The sequence below is a fragment of the Botryllus schlosseri genome, chromosome 16 (genome assembly GCF_051294905.1).
Source record: "Botryllus schlosseri isolate E-star chromosome 16, Bs_hap1, whole genome shotgun sequence".
NCBI lineage: Eukaryota > Metazoa > Chordata > Ascidiacea > Stolidobranchia > Styelidae > Botryllus > Botryllus schlosseri.
This window is the reverse complement of record NC_137251.1, coordinates 12850123-12867775: the sequence shown is the minus strand read 5'-3', so window position 1 is coordinate 12867775 and position 17653 is coordinate 12850123. Positions and strand designations below refer to the sequence as shown.

The window sequence follows — 17653 nt, the reverse complement described above, 5'->3', positions numbered from 1 at the left end:
TGCAGTGACACTAATCGAACGCAATATGTGAGCACACATTTAATCGCATGTACCACGAGGACGATAAAGTTATAAGCGTATATGGCACCACAACTATGTACGATGATTTGGAAGAGGAATTGCCTTGTAGAATTGTTTTCACTGGTTGTCTATGTCTAGAATACTTGCCAAAATGTGAATCTGTCATAACATATATCCGTCTCTCAAAGTATATCAACACAAAATGTATAGTGACTGTGTAATGAACCGAAAACTTTTTGTATGTATTAGTACGTGGGTTAGGGCATTCTACTCTTATCGTGTGGACTCAATTTTCCTCTCAAAGGCAAGATCCGGTGGTCTTCTTAAATATCCACATTCTCTGGTGCTTTGTCGTTTCTCATCTTCATTCCGTTGTCGCAGGCCTTCCATTACTGTGAAAGAATCGCAAAGTCGATCTGCAACGGGCCGAAAAACTATTCCGAAACTCTGGCCAATCAAGTGGTGAACCTGTCGGACCAGCTGCGGCACCACGACCCGCAAATCGCGGCCGGCGTCAGCCAGGCCGGGAACTTACGGTGGCTGGAAGCTCTGAGAGGCGTACTTCAAGCGATGCAGGTATGACAGCTACCATACTACTGTCGCTGTTGATTTTTGCTGCACTGCTACAGTTTGACATGAACACCACGCTTCGGTTGTTGGAAATTGCCCGAAACTGTCCGAAATTCCTTCATAGAGTCGGCTGGCAACTCTTTAAAATTCATTCTCTGCGTGACTGATTAATCGCGTCGAAAATGTGATGAAACCCCTGTCAGACGTTCTGCGAAAGGCTGGCGTTTGATATTGATAAGGCATAAGACTGACGGGACGCAATAGAAAGCTTTCTGAGAAGGTCTCCTACTGTATGTTTCCATGTTCAACTAAATATGCGGTTAGATCACATTCAGAGCGGAGTGCCCCTTCAATCAAGTAACAACTGTACAGATTCAAGTCTATATATTGAAGTAATGAAATTATGCAACCATCGTGACTGAGAATTACAATACTCGTCTCACCGCCCACTAGAATTATCATAATTAATACACTATTCGGATTTAAATACTCTAATCTTTGTGCCCTTGTCCAGTTGATTATTGCATAATTTAACTATTTTTGACCCGTTTTTTTTGTCTGCAAGACGGGGTCGATTCAGCCTCGTGCACTTATGCCGTCGTCTGGCGTCACGACTTCCGACACACCTTCGACAATATCTTCCACCCCTTCCGGGGATGACAGCAACATCGGTTTTACTGCGCACACGCCTGATTTCGAAGCGGATGTTACCGACAGTAATGCCGGTTACGGATATCAGCCGGTGCGTGTGTTATCGGTTCTGGTAATATGGATTTGGGTTGAGTGTGTTGTTCTGTGTTTTAGGTACCTGTTGGTCAGGATTCGATGTACAATCATAACCCGCAGCAAGTTTATGAACGGCCGGGTTCTGCCGTGATGAACACGACCGTGGAGACGCAGCGACCGCCGTCAATCCAGCACTGTGAGTTTGGATGCCTTGTCCTCATCTATATCATTGCTGTTCAGCCATTTGTAATATTGCATACTATATGATATACATCATCTGTATTAGGCTGATTTGAATTAATTCTATTTTTCTCCTGTCACTTTCAAGACTACATTCATTGCAGTATAATTTATTAATTTGAAGACTACCATCCAATTACAATGTTCGTCACACTTCGCCAAATTAGTTATCATTTGAATCTCTGTTTTTATGCATGTTATTGTGCCATCCACTCTTGATACGGACACGCAGACAGTTTAATTTATACTGCAATACAATGAATATAGACTTGAAAGCACTATTCGAGTTTAGTACCACCATTCACCTGTTCAACTATATGTTCCTGTTACATTAAATTTTACTTCTCTTTTGATACGAAACAGTGTATATTATGCTAAATATTCAGCAAATTCTGTGAATATCATGTATCACTTTATAACTTTATGGTGCTTGAACAATTAAGTACTTTGGTTACGATTGACGTAAAGACCGTCATGATCGTATCACAGGTCACAGGTCACAGGCACCTGACGCATGTAAACTAGGGGTGCCAGTGCCACGCATCTCAGTAGGTATTCGGGGTAAGCGACATACCCACAATTCCGTTAGGCTTGTATCGTTAGGGTGGAGTGAAAAATGAAAATTTTTGAATTTCAAAAAAGGGTCTTGATATGTGGTGCCAAATAGCAAACAAATAAATTCTCTCATAATTTTGGGTTCGTACACCCTCTAGTGGTCGTGCAATTTCACCGAACGAGCCAAAAACAGCTAATTTCGCCATATCTTGATCATCACTTACACTAGAAAGTCAGTTTTGGGCTTAAAAGATGCAGAAGCAACATGTTTCTATCTCACTTCCATAGATCTTACTCTTAAAATTGAACAGAAAAAAAGTTACAAGCAAATTTCTGATTTTATAGGTAAAATTAAGCACTGAAGCAGTGGATAGGATGTCAAAAGCGTGTAGTGAGTGGTCTTTTGACTGAGCAACATACCCTATCAATTAGAACCACTTTTCAAAACTTGCTCAAACAAATGAAACCACCTCCAAGCATAAATAGGGCTCGGGCATCGAATAGAGACTGCTAAAGCTGTATTTAAAACAGCGTCCATTCATAGTGCGGCGTCACGATATTGGTAAGTTTATAACAACGGCCCTCATGAGATTTCTTACCAAAATGCTGTCGTAGGGTTTGTATCATATTTGTCACAAAGCTCCTGAATGAAAGCACAAAAATTGAAAATACACATTCAAAACACAAACATCAATTCTATACTGGAAACAGAAAATTTTTGTAGCAGTATCATATGAGTATCAGTGTGCACAAACATTAAAATCATGTTTAGTATGGAAAGATTTCATCTGCTTTCAAGACTTCAGTTTTTGTCTGATGAGGCTATCTCTACGTTTAAATCCTGAGACATTGAGCAGATGCTCATATCACCATTGTCACATGTCTTTCCAGTGCCTGGTTGTGGCAAGGAAAACTGAGCCTTAATGGTGATGATCATAGGTTTCCCAGCTCGTCATCAGACAAGGTCTTGATTGCGATGCAGGCGGCTTTTCAATATTTTTTAGTATTAAGTTGACAATTTGATGGAAAGATTAAGCCTTGATGTTGATAACTGGAATTTGGAAGAATCTGATGCAGGTGTCAGTGTGGCTGCTTTAGGGTTTGGTTTCATTTATATATCCTCCTTCAAAGTCGTCAATTGGATACAGATCTGCAATATTCAGAGGCTGGGCCCGTCGTTCATTCAATATGGTTGACTCTCGCATCTCAAATTTCAAAGTTCTATGTGGGACAGAGTCGTCCATCGAGAAATCTGAATTGTCTTGCTCAATTCTGCATGAAGGTCTATTTTCCGTTATGGTTTGAAATGATAATGCACAATTCCATCGTAGATGGTGCTAAAAATTTCCACAATATAGTTTCCCGTGTCACAAAGCTGACTGATTCCCGAATTCACTCCCTTGCACTATCTTTGCTACGAAGAAATGCTCATTTTGAACATCCAGAAAATATTTTGCTGGGAATGTTTTGGTGACGAGGAGGGAAACGTCCGAAGATTTACAGTTAACAAGATTACAGCTATGCGCAGAACAACCACACCATACCAAATTCCAATTATGAATTTGAAGGAAGATATATAAATGACACCAAACCTACAAACAGGGGCATTGAGCATCAGTTTCTTCCAAATTTCAGTTATCAACATCAAGGCCTAATCTTTCCACCAAATTGTCAACTTAAACCACAATGATATTGAACATCCGCATGCAATCAAGACCTTGTCAGATGTCGAGGTGGAAAACCTAAGATCATCACCATTAAGGCTCAGCCATCCTTGCCACAACCAGGCAGTGGAAAGACATCAAAACGTGGTTACTGAAGCATCTACCCATGTTTCAGGATTTAAACGTAGAGTTAGCCTCATCAGACGAGAACTGAAGTCTTGAAAGCAGATGAAATCTTTCCATACTAAACATGATTTTAATGTTTGTGCACACTGATACTCATATGAAACTGCTACAAAAATTTTCTGTTTCCAGTATAGAATTGATGTTTGTGTTTTGAATGTGTAATTTTAATTTTTGTGCTTTCATTCAGGAGCTTTGTGACAAATATGATACAAACCCTACGACAGCATTTTGGTAAGAAATCTCATGAGGGCCGCTGTTATAAACTTACCGATATCGTGACGCTGCACTACCAATGGACGCTGTTTTAAATACAGTTTTAGCAGTCTCTATTCGATGCCCGAGCCCTATTTATGCTTGGAGGAGGTTTCATTTGTTTGAGCAAGTTTTGAAAAGTGGTTCTAATTGATAGGGTATGTTGCTCAGTCATAAGACCAATCACTACACGCTTTTGACATCCTACCCACTGCTTCAGTGCTTAATTTTACCCATAAAATCAGAAATTTGCTTGTAACTTTTTTTCTGTTCACTTTAAAGAGTAAGTTCTATGGAAGTGAGATAGAAACATGTTGCTTCTGCATCTTTTAAGCCCAAAACTGACTTTCTAATGTAAGTGATGATCAAGATATGGCGAAATTAGCTGTTTTTGGCTCGTTCGGTGAAATTGCATGACCACTAGAGGGTGTACGAACCCAAAATTATGATAGAATTTATTTGTTTACTATTTGGCACCACATATCAAGACCCTTTTTTGAAATTCAAAAATTTTCATTTTTCACTCCACCCCATTGTATCGTCCTAGACTAGCTGGTGAATTGTGTGTTATAGAAATAATTTGCAAGGTATTTTCGTTTACGTGCTGGTGCTTGAATACGTCATATGCGTAAGCTCGTCAACAGAAGGATGCTTATCTGCTCCTTCATGATACGCATGTACTTGACCCTAATAAATTGATGCTGGCTTGGTAAATTTTCAAATCTCCCTTCTTCAACCTCCTTCAATCTCTTTCTCTCTCCCAACGATTGAAAATAAGCTTCGCTGATGACTCAACATCCTATCTTCAGCCCAAGTCGGAGTTTCTACGTACAACGCACCCGGATATCAGCCTCCACCTGTTTCTGCAACTACATATATGAATCCAAATGATCCGTACCAGGTCAGTATTTTGATTCCTGGGTAGATAATTCATAACATATTCGGCTCTTATATTATAAACAGTTAGGTGTGTATTTATGCTGACACATATTATTGCGGCGGAAGCGAAGTAGCTTATGCCCTTTTTTCAAATTTTGAAATCAATATTTTCTAGATAGAAAAAAATATTTGGCCCGAAAGAAAATGAATACTTTACATATAGGACGGTATGTGGAGAATGCGCTCGTCTCGCATCATGGTTTATCGTGACATTTTTGCCGTTACAGCAACCCGGCCCGGCCGGTGAATTTAGCAGTCTTGCGAATCAAGCCAATCCACTGGCGTCCGCCTATCCTTATGCTGGGGAAGGCTCCGGTCCTTACCATACCCAGACCAGTTACGGTTTTCAGCCGCAACCCAACGAGGCGGACGATGTTGAACAGCGAGACCAAGTAGACGATTACTACGGACACATTGAAAGCTCGGTATGTTGAGAGAATTTTTCGATTTGCTAGTCTTTTTTCGGTGCGATGCTGCGTAGCCCACTTTGGTTTTGATTTGCGACATCTAGTTTCAATTCTCTACTAGTTGCTGACGAGTGTCAGCCGGAAATATTCGGGTATATTTCAACATAAATAACTATTCAATTGATTCAAGATGCTCTTCTACCTCTAGTTAGCGTGAAATATCGTAAAGAGTGGTGATTTTAAGCATTAACTTTTTATTCCTGTCTGGAATACATTCATTGTAGTATAATCTATTAGCCAGGCCGTGTTATTTTTGGCATATGCCAAAACTGCCAAAAATAACTTATTTTTGGCATTTTTCGATTTTTATTTTTGGCAGTTTTGGCATCGTCCTCTAAATAGATAGTTTCAGCCTCGAATTAGTCACAAAAACGCTTTATTTGGGCTAGTTTGTCAAAAGACACCACAAAATGTGCAGCATCCACTTATAATCAGTGCCAACAAACAATAGGATGAAGAAAAAACCTAACGATTTCATAGGTTAATAATACCAAACGAAACCACAAAATGTGCAGTATTCATTGGAATCGGTGCCAATAAGTAAAAAAAGAAAGAAAAGCCTGACAAACACGCTCAGCAGCTGATTGTTACAGCTGTTGAATAGAGTTAAATCGTTTGCACTGTAACAGTGCTTCCAAACTCGGTCAGCTAAGTTTCTCCTAAATTCATTTCTCGCCCAGAGAATCTGGGAAATATCGGCTTCAACAGTAGCCGTTGAGGGAAAGAATGTTGCCAGTCATCCACAAAAGGTTTTCAGAGCTTCAAAATCTTTGGAGGGCCGAACCGGCTTCCATGCATCATGAAAAGAGATCACTTCGCCAGTGCCATCGATCTCGTCGCGGAAAGAATTGTCTTCCCGATCCTTTTCCAGGAGTTTCCTGTGTTGTCTCTCGACACATTCTATTTAGCAGCCCGACTATCACTTCTCCTTCAGTTTACTGATATATTCACTTCAGGTGACTTTAATATTACAAACTCGCATGGAAGAGTCCTGGGAAGGTTAGCTTGTTTAAAAACATTGACGCAACAAGACTGTCTGGCAAAACGAGACTATTCAGCTCAGAAATAGCCAGACAGTTTGTTGCGTCACAATGTTCAACTCGATCGCAATGCAAAAATCGTGGTTGATTTTGGGGGTTCCAGGTTCCATGAGCAGAATATAATTTATATTTTAATGATCAGTATTGCGGCAGCTTCTCATTGATACCCGTTTTATCAAATTTAGCGCTCGACAAGCCGGTCAAAAATGGTCGTAAAATTGCCTTTGGACAAATGGAAAGTATGACGAAAACCAAATGCAGTCAGCCGTTCAATCTCGCTGTGCCCACACCATTTATGACACCATGCTTTCACCCCTAATGGGTGGGCTGGACCCAGATTAAGAAACCTGCCTTTCACAAACGCTCTTCTCGCTTGTAACGCGGTCCTGTTAACACAGCACCATGAACGAAATACACTATTTGGCAGGCCGTTTTATTTTTGGCATATGCCAAAAATTGCTTAGTTTTGGCATTTTCAAATTTTTATTTTTGGCAGTTTTGGCATCTGGCTCTTGAAATGCCAAAAATAACACAGCCTGTCTATTAGCTCAAAAGACTTGTCGTGTGCCCCTTATCAAGAGTACGGCACATCTGCAAAAGACTTGATGATCAACAGATCACTTCACTGCAAATACAGCTCGCCATTAAAATGCGACCTGTCAATATTTTCTGTATCATGTGTAATTTAATTGCGTATCTGAAGTACAAAACTTCAATATACAATTGAGTAATATATTGATATTGAAATAAACCCGGATATTTTCGGCTGAGACTCGTCAGGGGTAATCGTCATCAACTAGTAGAGAATTGGAAAGAACATTGAATATCGACAATCGTCTCACCAGGTTTGTTTTCATATGAATCTCCATTTCGATGCTTCTTGATTGTGCCGTTACTCTTGATAAGTGGCACACGAAAAAAGTGTAGCCATGAAAGCTATGTTCAGGTTGAGTACCGCCAGCCAATTTCCACCAATTTTTTTTACCAGCACCGTGGACCTCCTCAGCCTACAAGAGCCCGAACCATATCCCAGAGCTCTCAACGATCTAGGGGGAGCACAGCGAGAGGTTACGATAGGCAGACGCCCACCGCCGCTTACACGCAAGGCAATAGCATGCAGGTGCAGGTCCTGGCAGAGGTCTCTTTTTTCTCAGTCTAATTGATTACCGTTGTTTAGCCGGGGCGGAGGTCTCGGACTGTGTCGGAAAATTCAACCGGTAAAAAGTCTAGGAAAGCGAGCGGGGAACAAAAAGCATCTACACACAAGCAAGATGATAACGATGGCGAGGTGACCTGCGACATTTGTAATATCCGTACTTGATCTGTATTGGATTAAAACAGATAACTAGCGCCTTCACCGATAACACTGATACACTCGGCCATGATTCAAAATAGATAGCATCTACCTTGATGTGCATTTCCAAAACTTTGTATCATGTATTGGAACAGCCATTGCTAAACTAGAAAGGCTGCATCTGGACACTATGTCTTATTTTCGCCTTCTATTCTATCTTGGTAACGACACCGTTGCAACTTGGAAAAGAATTCTCTGTTAATTCGAAGTGCAATTATTTTGCTTTTGCAGTACTTTATCTTAATCGTCATTTCCTGTGGGTTGTATATATTTATTTTGAAAATATAATAGACCACCTACTTTGCTCTGCACGACACGGCGCCTGCCGTATTCCGTCATCATTTGAAAATAATTACTTTTTCCAGGGCATAAAGAAGTCTCGATCGTGGCTGACTCCCGTGTTAGGTCTGTTTATGAGGAGAAAATCCAATCAAGTTCATCTTCCCGATGATAACCAAAAAGACGTAAGTTCGCATTTAGATACTTCGATCGTTTCGACAGCCGAAACCTGCAACACTGTGATTGATACTGCTTCGCGGAGCAAAAGGCTCTAATGTGTTGTGTGCAGCGATTAGCGCCTTGTTTTTAGAAATCGTCACGCCAAATATGCAGAAACGTATCGGTCAGTTTTCAGGTTTGCCATGACCAGTTCAATTATCCACAGGCTTATTTTTAACTCTCTGAAAACTCGATTATATGCCTCGATTGTGCTGTTTCTAGGTATTGGTCCGGTGTAAATATACCAGCAAAGTCTGCAATCTCTAAACAGAATGATGAATGGGGAATCTGAAGTATCAAATCTAAATTATCATTTTTTTGAATTTTAGAGATTGCATACTAGTTTACGATGCTATTCTTCATAGTTTGCATCCCTTTAGCCCACTAGGTATGTATGTCTTATCGACAATAGCGGCTAATCCGAATGTTGCACCAGATCGTTTGGGACAATGAGAAGAAGAGATGGGTGAATAAAAACGGCACGGAAGAAGATAGCGCTCCGCCGCCACCCCCGCCGACTGACAGCGCGATGAATTCGGCCCCGATGTTCTCGCAGCCCATGCCGACCGGGGCTCCTGCGCCAGGCCAAAGCACCGTACCTTCGACCGGTTAGTATGTGGCCACGATATTTCGCGACACAATATCCGAGACAATGGCAAGGTTTAGCTACGAAACTTGAATTTCTTGCCCTGTGTCGATGTAGATCTGTAAGTGTTAATTTGAGATGTGTTTAAATATTGGGATGGGAAGGATCGTTTGTTTTGATGCGAGGTAAAGTTTTACTGCCATTTCGCGATGGGGCTATCGGTACTAGGCCCAGTAGGCTTTCTCAGTAGCGTCTTGGTTATCCCAAAGGTCGTCAGTGACATAGTGGCTCTACAATAGAAGTAGTTTTGTGTGAAATTGTCATGAGTATGTGTGAAATATCACCTATCTGTGGTGTCATGAGCAGGGTTGTAATGACTTGAGTCATGTTTTTTTGGCGACTCGACTTGACTCGAGTCATTTTTTCTAATGCGTAAAATGACTCGAGTCGACTTGAGGTGTCAATTTGTGCATTGACTCGAGTTATACTCATTGTGCCTGACTCGAGACTAGGACACAGCCAAGACAGACATTTCATTCTAACTTAGAAGACTAGTAAAGTCGCCACATTATTGGAATTTCGTCTATCAGTCCTGATACTTGAAAATTATTATCTTATGAATGCGAGCCATTCTATATCACTTGAGCGGACTTGAAAAAAGTGGTTTGAACAGGATTGAACTCAAAACTGAACATTGAACGCGATGACTTGGACTCGAGTCACAACGCTATGACTCGTACTTGACCCTCTACTCATTGACTTGGACTCGGCCTTTACTCGGTGGTGAATTGAGAATGACTTGACTTCACTCGAGTCAAAGCTTTAGCAGTGGGATTGACTTGTGACTTGGTTACAACCCTGGTCATGAGTCATTTTGCGTAGCTGTGAATATACATATTGCAATTTTGACAATACCCACTACCATAGACGCTGAACTCGGGTATGCTAGGTATGCCACGCATACCTAGGAATTTTTTTGGGTATGCGGCATACCCAGAATTCGGTTAGGTCTGTAGCTGACCGGCTGGTGAATTGATCGATTTAGAAATAAGCAATGTATTTCGTAGTGCTGCTGAACACGTAGGCAAATCAGCAGCAATATATGAAAGCCCGTAGCAAAACCCCGTCCTTTTGAAATGGCCATCCCGACGCTAATACTCAGTTGCAATTCAGTTAGTCCGATTTTATCAGTGTTGCGCGCGGCCACCTCCAATTAGCGAGAAGCGTGCTTCCAATTAGCGAGAATCGTTTGTGAACGCACAATGTAACGCAACCCGGTCTCGCGCCGAGATGATTGCGAAATTAGGTCATTAATTGCCGCGCGCTTTGCAATCGTCGCTGGCCTGATTTATCTCGTGTCTACAAAGCCGAGTTCCGCTGGCTTGAAGAATCGCATCTGCAATAGGTCCGGTGCGCACTATACCATCGCTGGTCTGCGCACGATACCGTCGTTGGCCCACACAATTGCGTCTGCAATAGACCTGGTACGAGATATATCATTGCGAGCCTAACTATCGCGTCTCGGGCCTAGCATGATTTGGATCCTATCGCTCGATTGTGATTAAAGACTGACATCGAATTTGCGACTCGCTCGTACATAAACAAGGTTTGATTTATAAAAAATGAGAATGGTTTAAACCACCTGAAATCGATGCCATTATAGAACAGACTCCATAATAACTCGGCTATGCGCCTGAATACATTGATTGGACGCGAGTATTTAGAAGACAGGCAACCAACAAAACCAAGACCTCGATACTAGTAGAGATGTCAATTTCTCTGGGCGCGAAATGTGGCGATTGTCATCTCGTGCTGTGTACAGTATAGAAATATGATATCTGATACGCCGGCCGGAACTATCGCGTCTTCTGTGATTGTAATCTCAGATTGGCTCAGACATTGAACATCGACGGAATTGATTGAAATACATACTGACCTGAGCAGACAGCGGCGTAATTAATTTTGATTAACGCTAAAACTATGATCAGAAAATGTCTGGCAGGCTCTGGATATCAAAACTTCTGACTCCTCTGAAATCAGAGTCACTAATGAATAGAGTCCTGAACAGACGTTCCATTTGGGAGATTAATTCCCGTAACCTTAGTTTATTAGCCGTCGCCGAAGATGCGTGTTCGTTTGTTCTCGAGGTGAAATCTCCTAATTGTCGGCGCGCGTGTTGGCTAATATGCAGCACGCTAATTGACTGCACATGCACAGTAGGACTCGCTAGTAATCTTATAGTAGCGTGATGTGTCGCGTATATATATATTTCATGCGAGTGAGTCCGTTACACAAGGATGCTGATCCGATCGATATATTGGTACATGTGCTTAACCATGATAAACTGATGCGACCTTGGTAACTTAAAAATGAATTCAATCAGTCCAGCAAGCGGCCGGCTGGCTACGCGCCTGCTTAATAGTATCGTAATTTTGTTACTATATACAAGTGAGAGGTGATATTGAACGCTTGCGAGTCGGCTCATTTGTCAATTATGACGCACTATGACGCCAGCCCTTTGTGACGTCATCGATCCCGCATACCTAGGGAAAATCAGAGTCCAGCGCCTATGCCCACCACTAGAGGTAGGTAACATGTATTTTGACAGTCTTTATTTTATTTTTGTCATTTCGACATGTCTTGGAAACCGTACTTTTCACTTGCAACTGAGTAGCAATTTACAGTGTTCCTCCTACTTTACTTATGTGTTGAATTTATGTACCGATATTTCATACAAACTAACAATGTCAGGCTGTTTAGGTCAAATCGTTTTCTTGTACCTAGGTCCGCCGCAATTGACTGCTAACCGGTTTTCGCTGAAGACGCTCGGTATGGAAATATCATTTGCGTGTTTACTTACGCTTATCGACATTGACATTTTGACTTTGCAGCAGGGGGAAACCGTGTACAAAAACCGATGTACAAAAACGCTTTCAAGTCATCGAGTAAACCTGCGGCCCCGGCCCCTGTCGACTTGCCGGGGATGGTCAATAGTAACATATCCAATCTGTCCGGCTTCATGATACCCGGCGCAGGTCGGTGCCAGTATGATATCGCTGCTTTAAAGCCAGTACTGTTATGTATTGCGTACTTGTAGTACTTTTAATGCACACAGTAATGATACGATAGTATAGCACTCTAAGATCTTGTACTTCAGAAAAAATGCCCAAAAAAATACGAACTCTGGTTCAATCCCGTGCACTATTTATCGACTTCTGAAAACAGGCCCTGGTTCTGGTGGACCCTAGTCTGTTATTTTAAGCAAGTCATAATACGAGGGTGTCTTGGATATGATTTTAGGAGAAAGTGTGATGATAGGCCAAATAAAAAGGAGTTATTCTAGTTTTTACCCGATTCCAGCACGATTAGAGATTGACTTGACCGGTCTTATGTCTCGATTACTGTATTAGCTCAGAGCTGAACTGCAATGTATCGTTATTATACTTTCATGAAGTACCAAAGTAGGTTTTGTTAAAGCGTTGCTTTTCAAGTTGTTACTACTGCTTGAGACTTTTCGTACTTTGGATTTTCAAAGATAGAACGTAGTTTTGACATACATTTGTCACCGCTTTTATGTGTAAAATGTCGAAGAGCAGCGTGAAATAGCCATCGCACAGGTTATAAATTGAAATTGACGAGATAATTAACTCAATCACAGTGCCTACGTCTCAACCTGCGCAACCGCAAGTCGGCGAACCGTCTGTGCAACGCAACCAAATCAACCCTGACACTCCGCAAGCCATCCAGGTCGGTACATGCGTGCGGTTTCAAGTATATTTATAATCGGTGTGCTTTGGTGACAACTGGTGGCGATGAGTAGGCTGGTATTTCGAAGAAGTTCATCGCATGCGTAACTCGAGGTCATGTTTTGTGGAGAATTTTTTTGCGCTGAGATCTCGCCTGTTAACGACCCATCGAGGGGCGTTGTAATTGTGTTGCGATTACAGCGGGGTACAATGATACGACAACTCAACCGTGATTCATGTATCAATTTTAAAGATTAGAGTCGTATATTAGGCTTACCATACGTCCTCTTTTAAGAGGATTTGTCCTCTTTTTTGAAAGTGTCCTCGGAGGACGCCTTTTTGTCCTCTTTTTGAGATTTTGTCCTCTTTTTTGAAAATTTAGGCAGATTTAGAGCAAATTGCGAGTGATATGCCGCATATTAGTACAGAAGTGAAGCTCCGGCGGGTATGTCGGAGTGAAAAACGGTGACTTTAGCTGTGAGCGAAAAGATGACCTTTTTTTTTTTTCTTTAGCCATCCACCTGGCAAAGTGGAGTAAAAAACGTTATTTTGAGCTCTGAGCAGAAGTGATGACCTTTTTTTTTTTTATTTTAGTCCACCGATCACAAAGTGGGAAAAATTGAAAAATGAACCGGTTTTTGAGAATTTTACTCCGGTTTTTGCAAGGCGCAAATTTCTGAAAAAGTGTCCTCTTTTTTGATTTCCAAAATATGGTAAGCCTACGTATATTGAGTGATGATTTTTTCGAATACTGAAAATATACACTCCTTGTCACGAAAGAGTTAATTGTAGATACCTTTTACCAATATGGAAGTCTTGAAACCTCGATTGGGCTAATCACAGCATATGAAACATGTCGTTCAAAGCTAGTCATGTTAGTAGGTATGAGATATCGCAAAGTCGTGATCGACCCACAGCATTGTCACAGAGTGGAATGAAATAGGTATGATCGAAAATAAGTTATCTTTATGATGATGTAGAATTCATTCTTTGTTCATAACAGTATGAAACACATTTGAACTTACAATGTCTTTCATACTGTTATGATACTGGAATCGCTTGGGTACACTCGATTTACCCCAGCCCTTGTTACGTTGCTTAAACTCCAATGGTGTTGCAATGGGTACAGTCCGAGAAGGTGGATTCATTGCGAATTGAGACGTTGGTGCTTTTTGTCAGATGTTCACGCCGGGAAATACCCCGCACGGGTCTGCGAATGATTTTACCCAGCCGTTTAATCACGAGTATCTGGCACGGGTGAGTGGGCCTTGCCCGGGAATGCGTAGCTTGGATGTTGCACTCGATAGAGACGACGTGGCCCTTTTTTGTAGATACTTTGGTTTTGCGGTAGGGTTGTTTATGTTATAGTGAAATCACAAACGGTCCGGTCTGATCTCGGTGAAATCGACTTGAGAAGTTTTGAAAATTGAAATCTGGGTTAACTTTTGGATCGTTTCATGTGATTTTTGGTGTGATTCGAGCAAAGTCTCTAAAGTATTCTCTAGCACAGTGCTCATTAACCTTTTTTGGTGCGTTGAACCCATAAAGTCGTTGTGACGGACTTGTGCACCCTGTATACTTAATCCTTAAATAGCATTCATTGTATGTATATAATTGATAGCTGATTACTAACAGATAGAGGCAGACCTGCTCACAGCCTATTTAGGAAGCTAATTACTAAAATAAAGGTCGGCAAATGTCACCCCCCCGGATGTAAACCACTGTTTCAATATCACAAGTTTGTCATGTATCACCGTATACCTTACAGAGGTGGTCAAAGTAGTCACCGTCACTACTCAAGTAGAAGTAGAAGTAACGCCGTAATTTCTACTCAAGTAGAAGTAGAAGTGGTGGTTCACAAGTAAGTAGGTATTTTACGATTATTTGTGCCTACAAAACTGAAAACTGTCAAGTAGAAGTAGAAGTAGTCTAAAATCATAACTACTTACAAAGTAGTGTGGGTAGAAAAAATCTACTTTAAGTACTTCAAAAAGTAGAAGTACTTCGTTACTGACCACCTCTGATACCTTATCACACTGGTGTATCCGACGCATATTTTGGTACACCCCTAGAGTGCACCGTGCGCACTGATTGAAGAGCACTGCTCTAGGCCTCTAGCAAGCGGCCCAATGTTGGATGTTTGTTGTAAATTTGTTTGTAATATCAGCATTGGTGCCCCTATTCCTTGCCCATTATCGCAGTATAACCTTGGAAACTGTAACTGATGTGGAGTGTTTAGCCTACCTTTACCAATCGACAAGCTGACAATGTAGCATACACTCGAGGCCATATTAATCTCCACCATTGCCATAACTCTGTAACAAAGCTTCGACTTTACTCTGCTTTACTTTGTTTTAGAACTCTAGTTCGAGTTCGATTAGCTCATCTGCTCGAGAAGTGCAGAACCTAACTAGTGTGGCTGACGGAGAGGTGACTGTTCGTAATGATTGCATGTGTACTAACTCGACAGTAGCGTAGCTGGCTTGATTTAACCTGAGATTTTTACCTAATTCGCCGCACTCTCTGGTTTCCTACGCATATTGAGCATGATTAATCAGCAACGCACAGTGAAAGTATCTCCTCTTAGTGCCAAATTTCTGAAAATCGCTCTGTTACTTATCTTTGTGTGACTCTAGCTGGATGAATATGGTTGGAGAGGAATTTTCCTCAATCTAGCCACTGCCCTCTCGAATTTATGATGCTGTACTGTTTCTGTTGAAGACTCTTTTCGTCCCTGGCTATCGCTATACTTCCATAATATAATAGATGTGATGAATTTTTTTCGTCAAGTGACTATTTCATTGGGAAATTTTCAACGAATAGAAAATATGAAAATTTCCAACCTTTCACTTCCGTACCACAATCTTAGGTGTGAGCTAGTCATGAAGTCTCCTAACCCTCATTCTTCAGTTGATGCTTTCGGCTACTAACACGTAATTTTGTATGCGTAGTGGCAGCACTCCGTTACAAACGATGTTACATGTATTGTTACCAATGAAGGCATGCATCATAGGTTTTGATAATTCATTGAATTTTTAATGTGCATCGCTTTATATATGCTACATCAAGACTTGCACCTTTTGCTGCTGAGGTCTGACATCGATATTTATTTATCCGCACTCTATCAAGATCAATATTTATGTGAATTATAATTCTTTATTGCAATGCACACCGGGTTTGGAATATATATGCCTGATGTGTTACCCTGCTCTCAAATGATTACGGTTTTATCACTCATCATAATTGTCGTCTGTCCGTGATATTTCGACTGTGCAGTGTTCTACATGTCGATTTGAACACTGCTAATGTCATGCTCATAAAGCCTCGTTGATAGGCAGAATTACATGCACTGCTAGTCCGTCGCTCTGCTCCATTCGACACTCTCTACATGGGTATGGTGTCATAATAGTGCATATACAGAATCATTGATATTTAGCCTATATGATATTTAAACCAACTGAAATCAAAAAATTGTCAGGCAGTTCTGATTTCATAGCTAGTAGCGGTATCGCATTGAAACAAGATACAAATAGCATCACTTGACCATACTGTCGCAATCCAGTGCCCGGCACTGCTTGTGTTTCTGCTGCACGTAACACATTTGACTCCAATCATGATTTTCGGTAACACGTCTCCAATTTTACAGCCTGCAAACGTTCCAAACATGATGCCCACGTACGGGGCAGCACCTACATCACAAAACACCGCACCTTCTGGGGTACCGACCATGTTTTTCAACCCGTCTCAACTTTCCGCCCAGCCGGACTTGCTAAGCCAACCTGGCATGCCGCCAACGGGTCAGAGCAACAACGCTCCCGGGCGGGGCCGCGGTCGACCCGCGTATCCAGGTCAAGCGTATACTTGAGTAGAGTTTTCGAGTCTCTGTCGTGACGCTGCTCCCGCGTTCTCTCCGTGAAGTGATCATAGCGCGGAGTAAATTGTGCAATTTTATGTATAGATAAGAACTTGTGGTGATAGTTCGCTATCAGGAAAGAGTAATATATTCTATTGGCGTTTGTGTGGCTAGTTGGAAAATTGTGAAGTCTTTGAGCCAATCAAAATGACAAAAGTATCGATGAGTGTTGAACCTATGGCCGTGGCAACTGTACCTTACATGGCACTCGGGTGTGCTCCGTTGGCAATCGTATGTTAATTTTAGTTTTCCTTTCGCTTGTTCTAGTGTTAAAACATTACGCTGACTGCTTTTTTGTGGTGGAACGGGTGTCTTGGAAGATATTGTGTAGTCCACGTGATGATGAATCGGTTGTGAATACATCAGTAATGGCGATTATATGGACGTGCGGTGTTTGCGTGATTAGGGCTGAGGAGTAGCTTGAGGCTGTGTTAATTTGGAATAGAAAGTCAGTAGCGGGGCGACGGCATAGTAAATCTATTGGCTTCTAGGTCGTTACGATATAGAAATGGACAGCTGGATAAGCAACAACTTAACTCTAGACTAGTTCCACTGAAATGCCGCCAATCTAGTGAGTGAAATTTTCTCTGCTCTAGTTATAATTCTAATCTAATATCTGTTTTTCCTGAAAATCCTTCTGGACAACTGTAAACAGTGCAAAACGAGCAACGATTAGTGTACTACTGTACAGTGTACAGACATTTATCACTGTCATGCTCATGAGAATAATATACGATTTTGAGAGAAGCCGAAACTTTTTATTGTCCAACTCCGCTACGTTGCGCGGTAATTCCCCGGCCGGCAACATGCTAGCCAACCATCGAAACATACTGCCCTTGGTCATGAAAATATTGCTCGATGTGTTTTTAGTCTGTAAGGAGCGTTCTGTGGAGGAT

At 41.5% G+C, this 17653-nt stretch overlaps 1 protein-coding gene across 6 annotated transcripts in view; it reads left to right on the top strand.

The window, feature by feature from the left end:
* The window catches only part of LOC145459214 (uncharacterized), a 36940-nt gene extending 19805 nt beyond the window's left edge, over window positions 1–17135 (top strand). For 2 of the 6 annotated variants that reach the window (XM_080337851.1, XM_080337847.1), the window contains exons 24-38: window positions 403–597; window positions 1157–1333; window positions 1396–1513; window positions 5024–5115; window positions 5381–5578; window positions 7649–7780; window positions 7838–7948; window positions 8380–8478; window positions 8949–9120; window positions 11883–11927; window positions 11990–12133; window positions 12757–12845; window positions 14024–14101; window positions 15203–15274; window positions 16491–17135. In XM_080337851.1, the coding sequence (XP_080193977.1) occupies window positions 403–597; window positions 1157–1333; window positions 1396–1513; window positions 5024–5115; window positions 5381–5578; window positions 7649–7780; window positions 7838–7948; window positions 8380–8478; window positions 8949–9120; window positions 11883–11927; window positions 11990–12133; window positions 12757–12845; window positions 14024–14101; window positions 15203–15274; window positions 16491–16709 (1941 nt within the window). In that variant the 3' untranslated portion in view covers window positions 16710–17135. The remainder of the gene's footprint in view (window positions 1–402; window positions 598–1156; window positions 1334–1395; window positions 1514–5023; window positions 5116–5380; window positions 5579–7648; window positions 7781–7837; window positions 7949–8379; window positions 8479–8948; window positions 9121–11882; window positions 11928–11989; window positions 12134–12756; window positions 12846–14023; window positions 14102–15202; window positions 15275–16490) is intronic. The other 4 variants (XM_080337848.1, XM_080337850.1, XM_080337849.1 and 1 more) reach the window with 4 other exon arrangements.
* The last annotated feature ends 518 nt before the right edge of the window (window positions 17136–17653 follow it).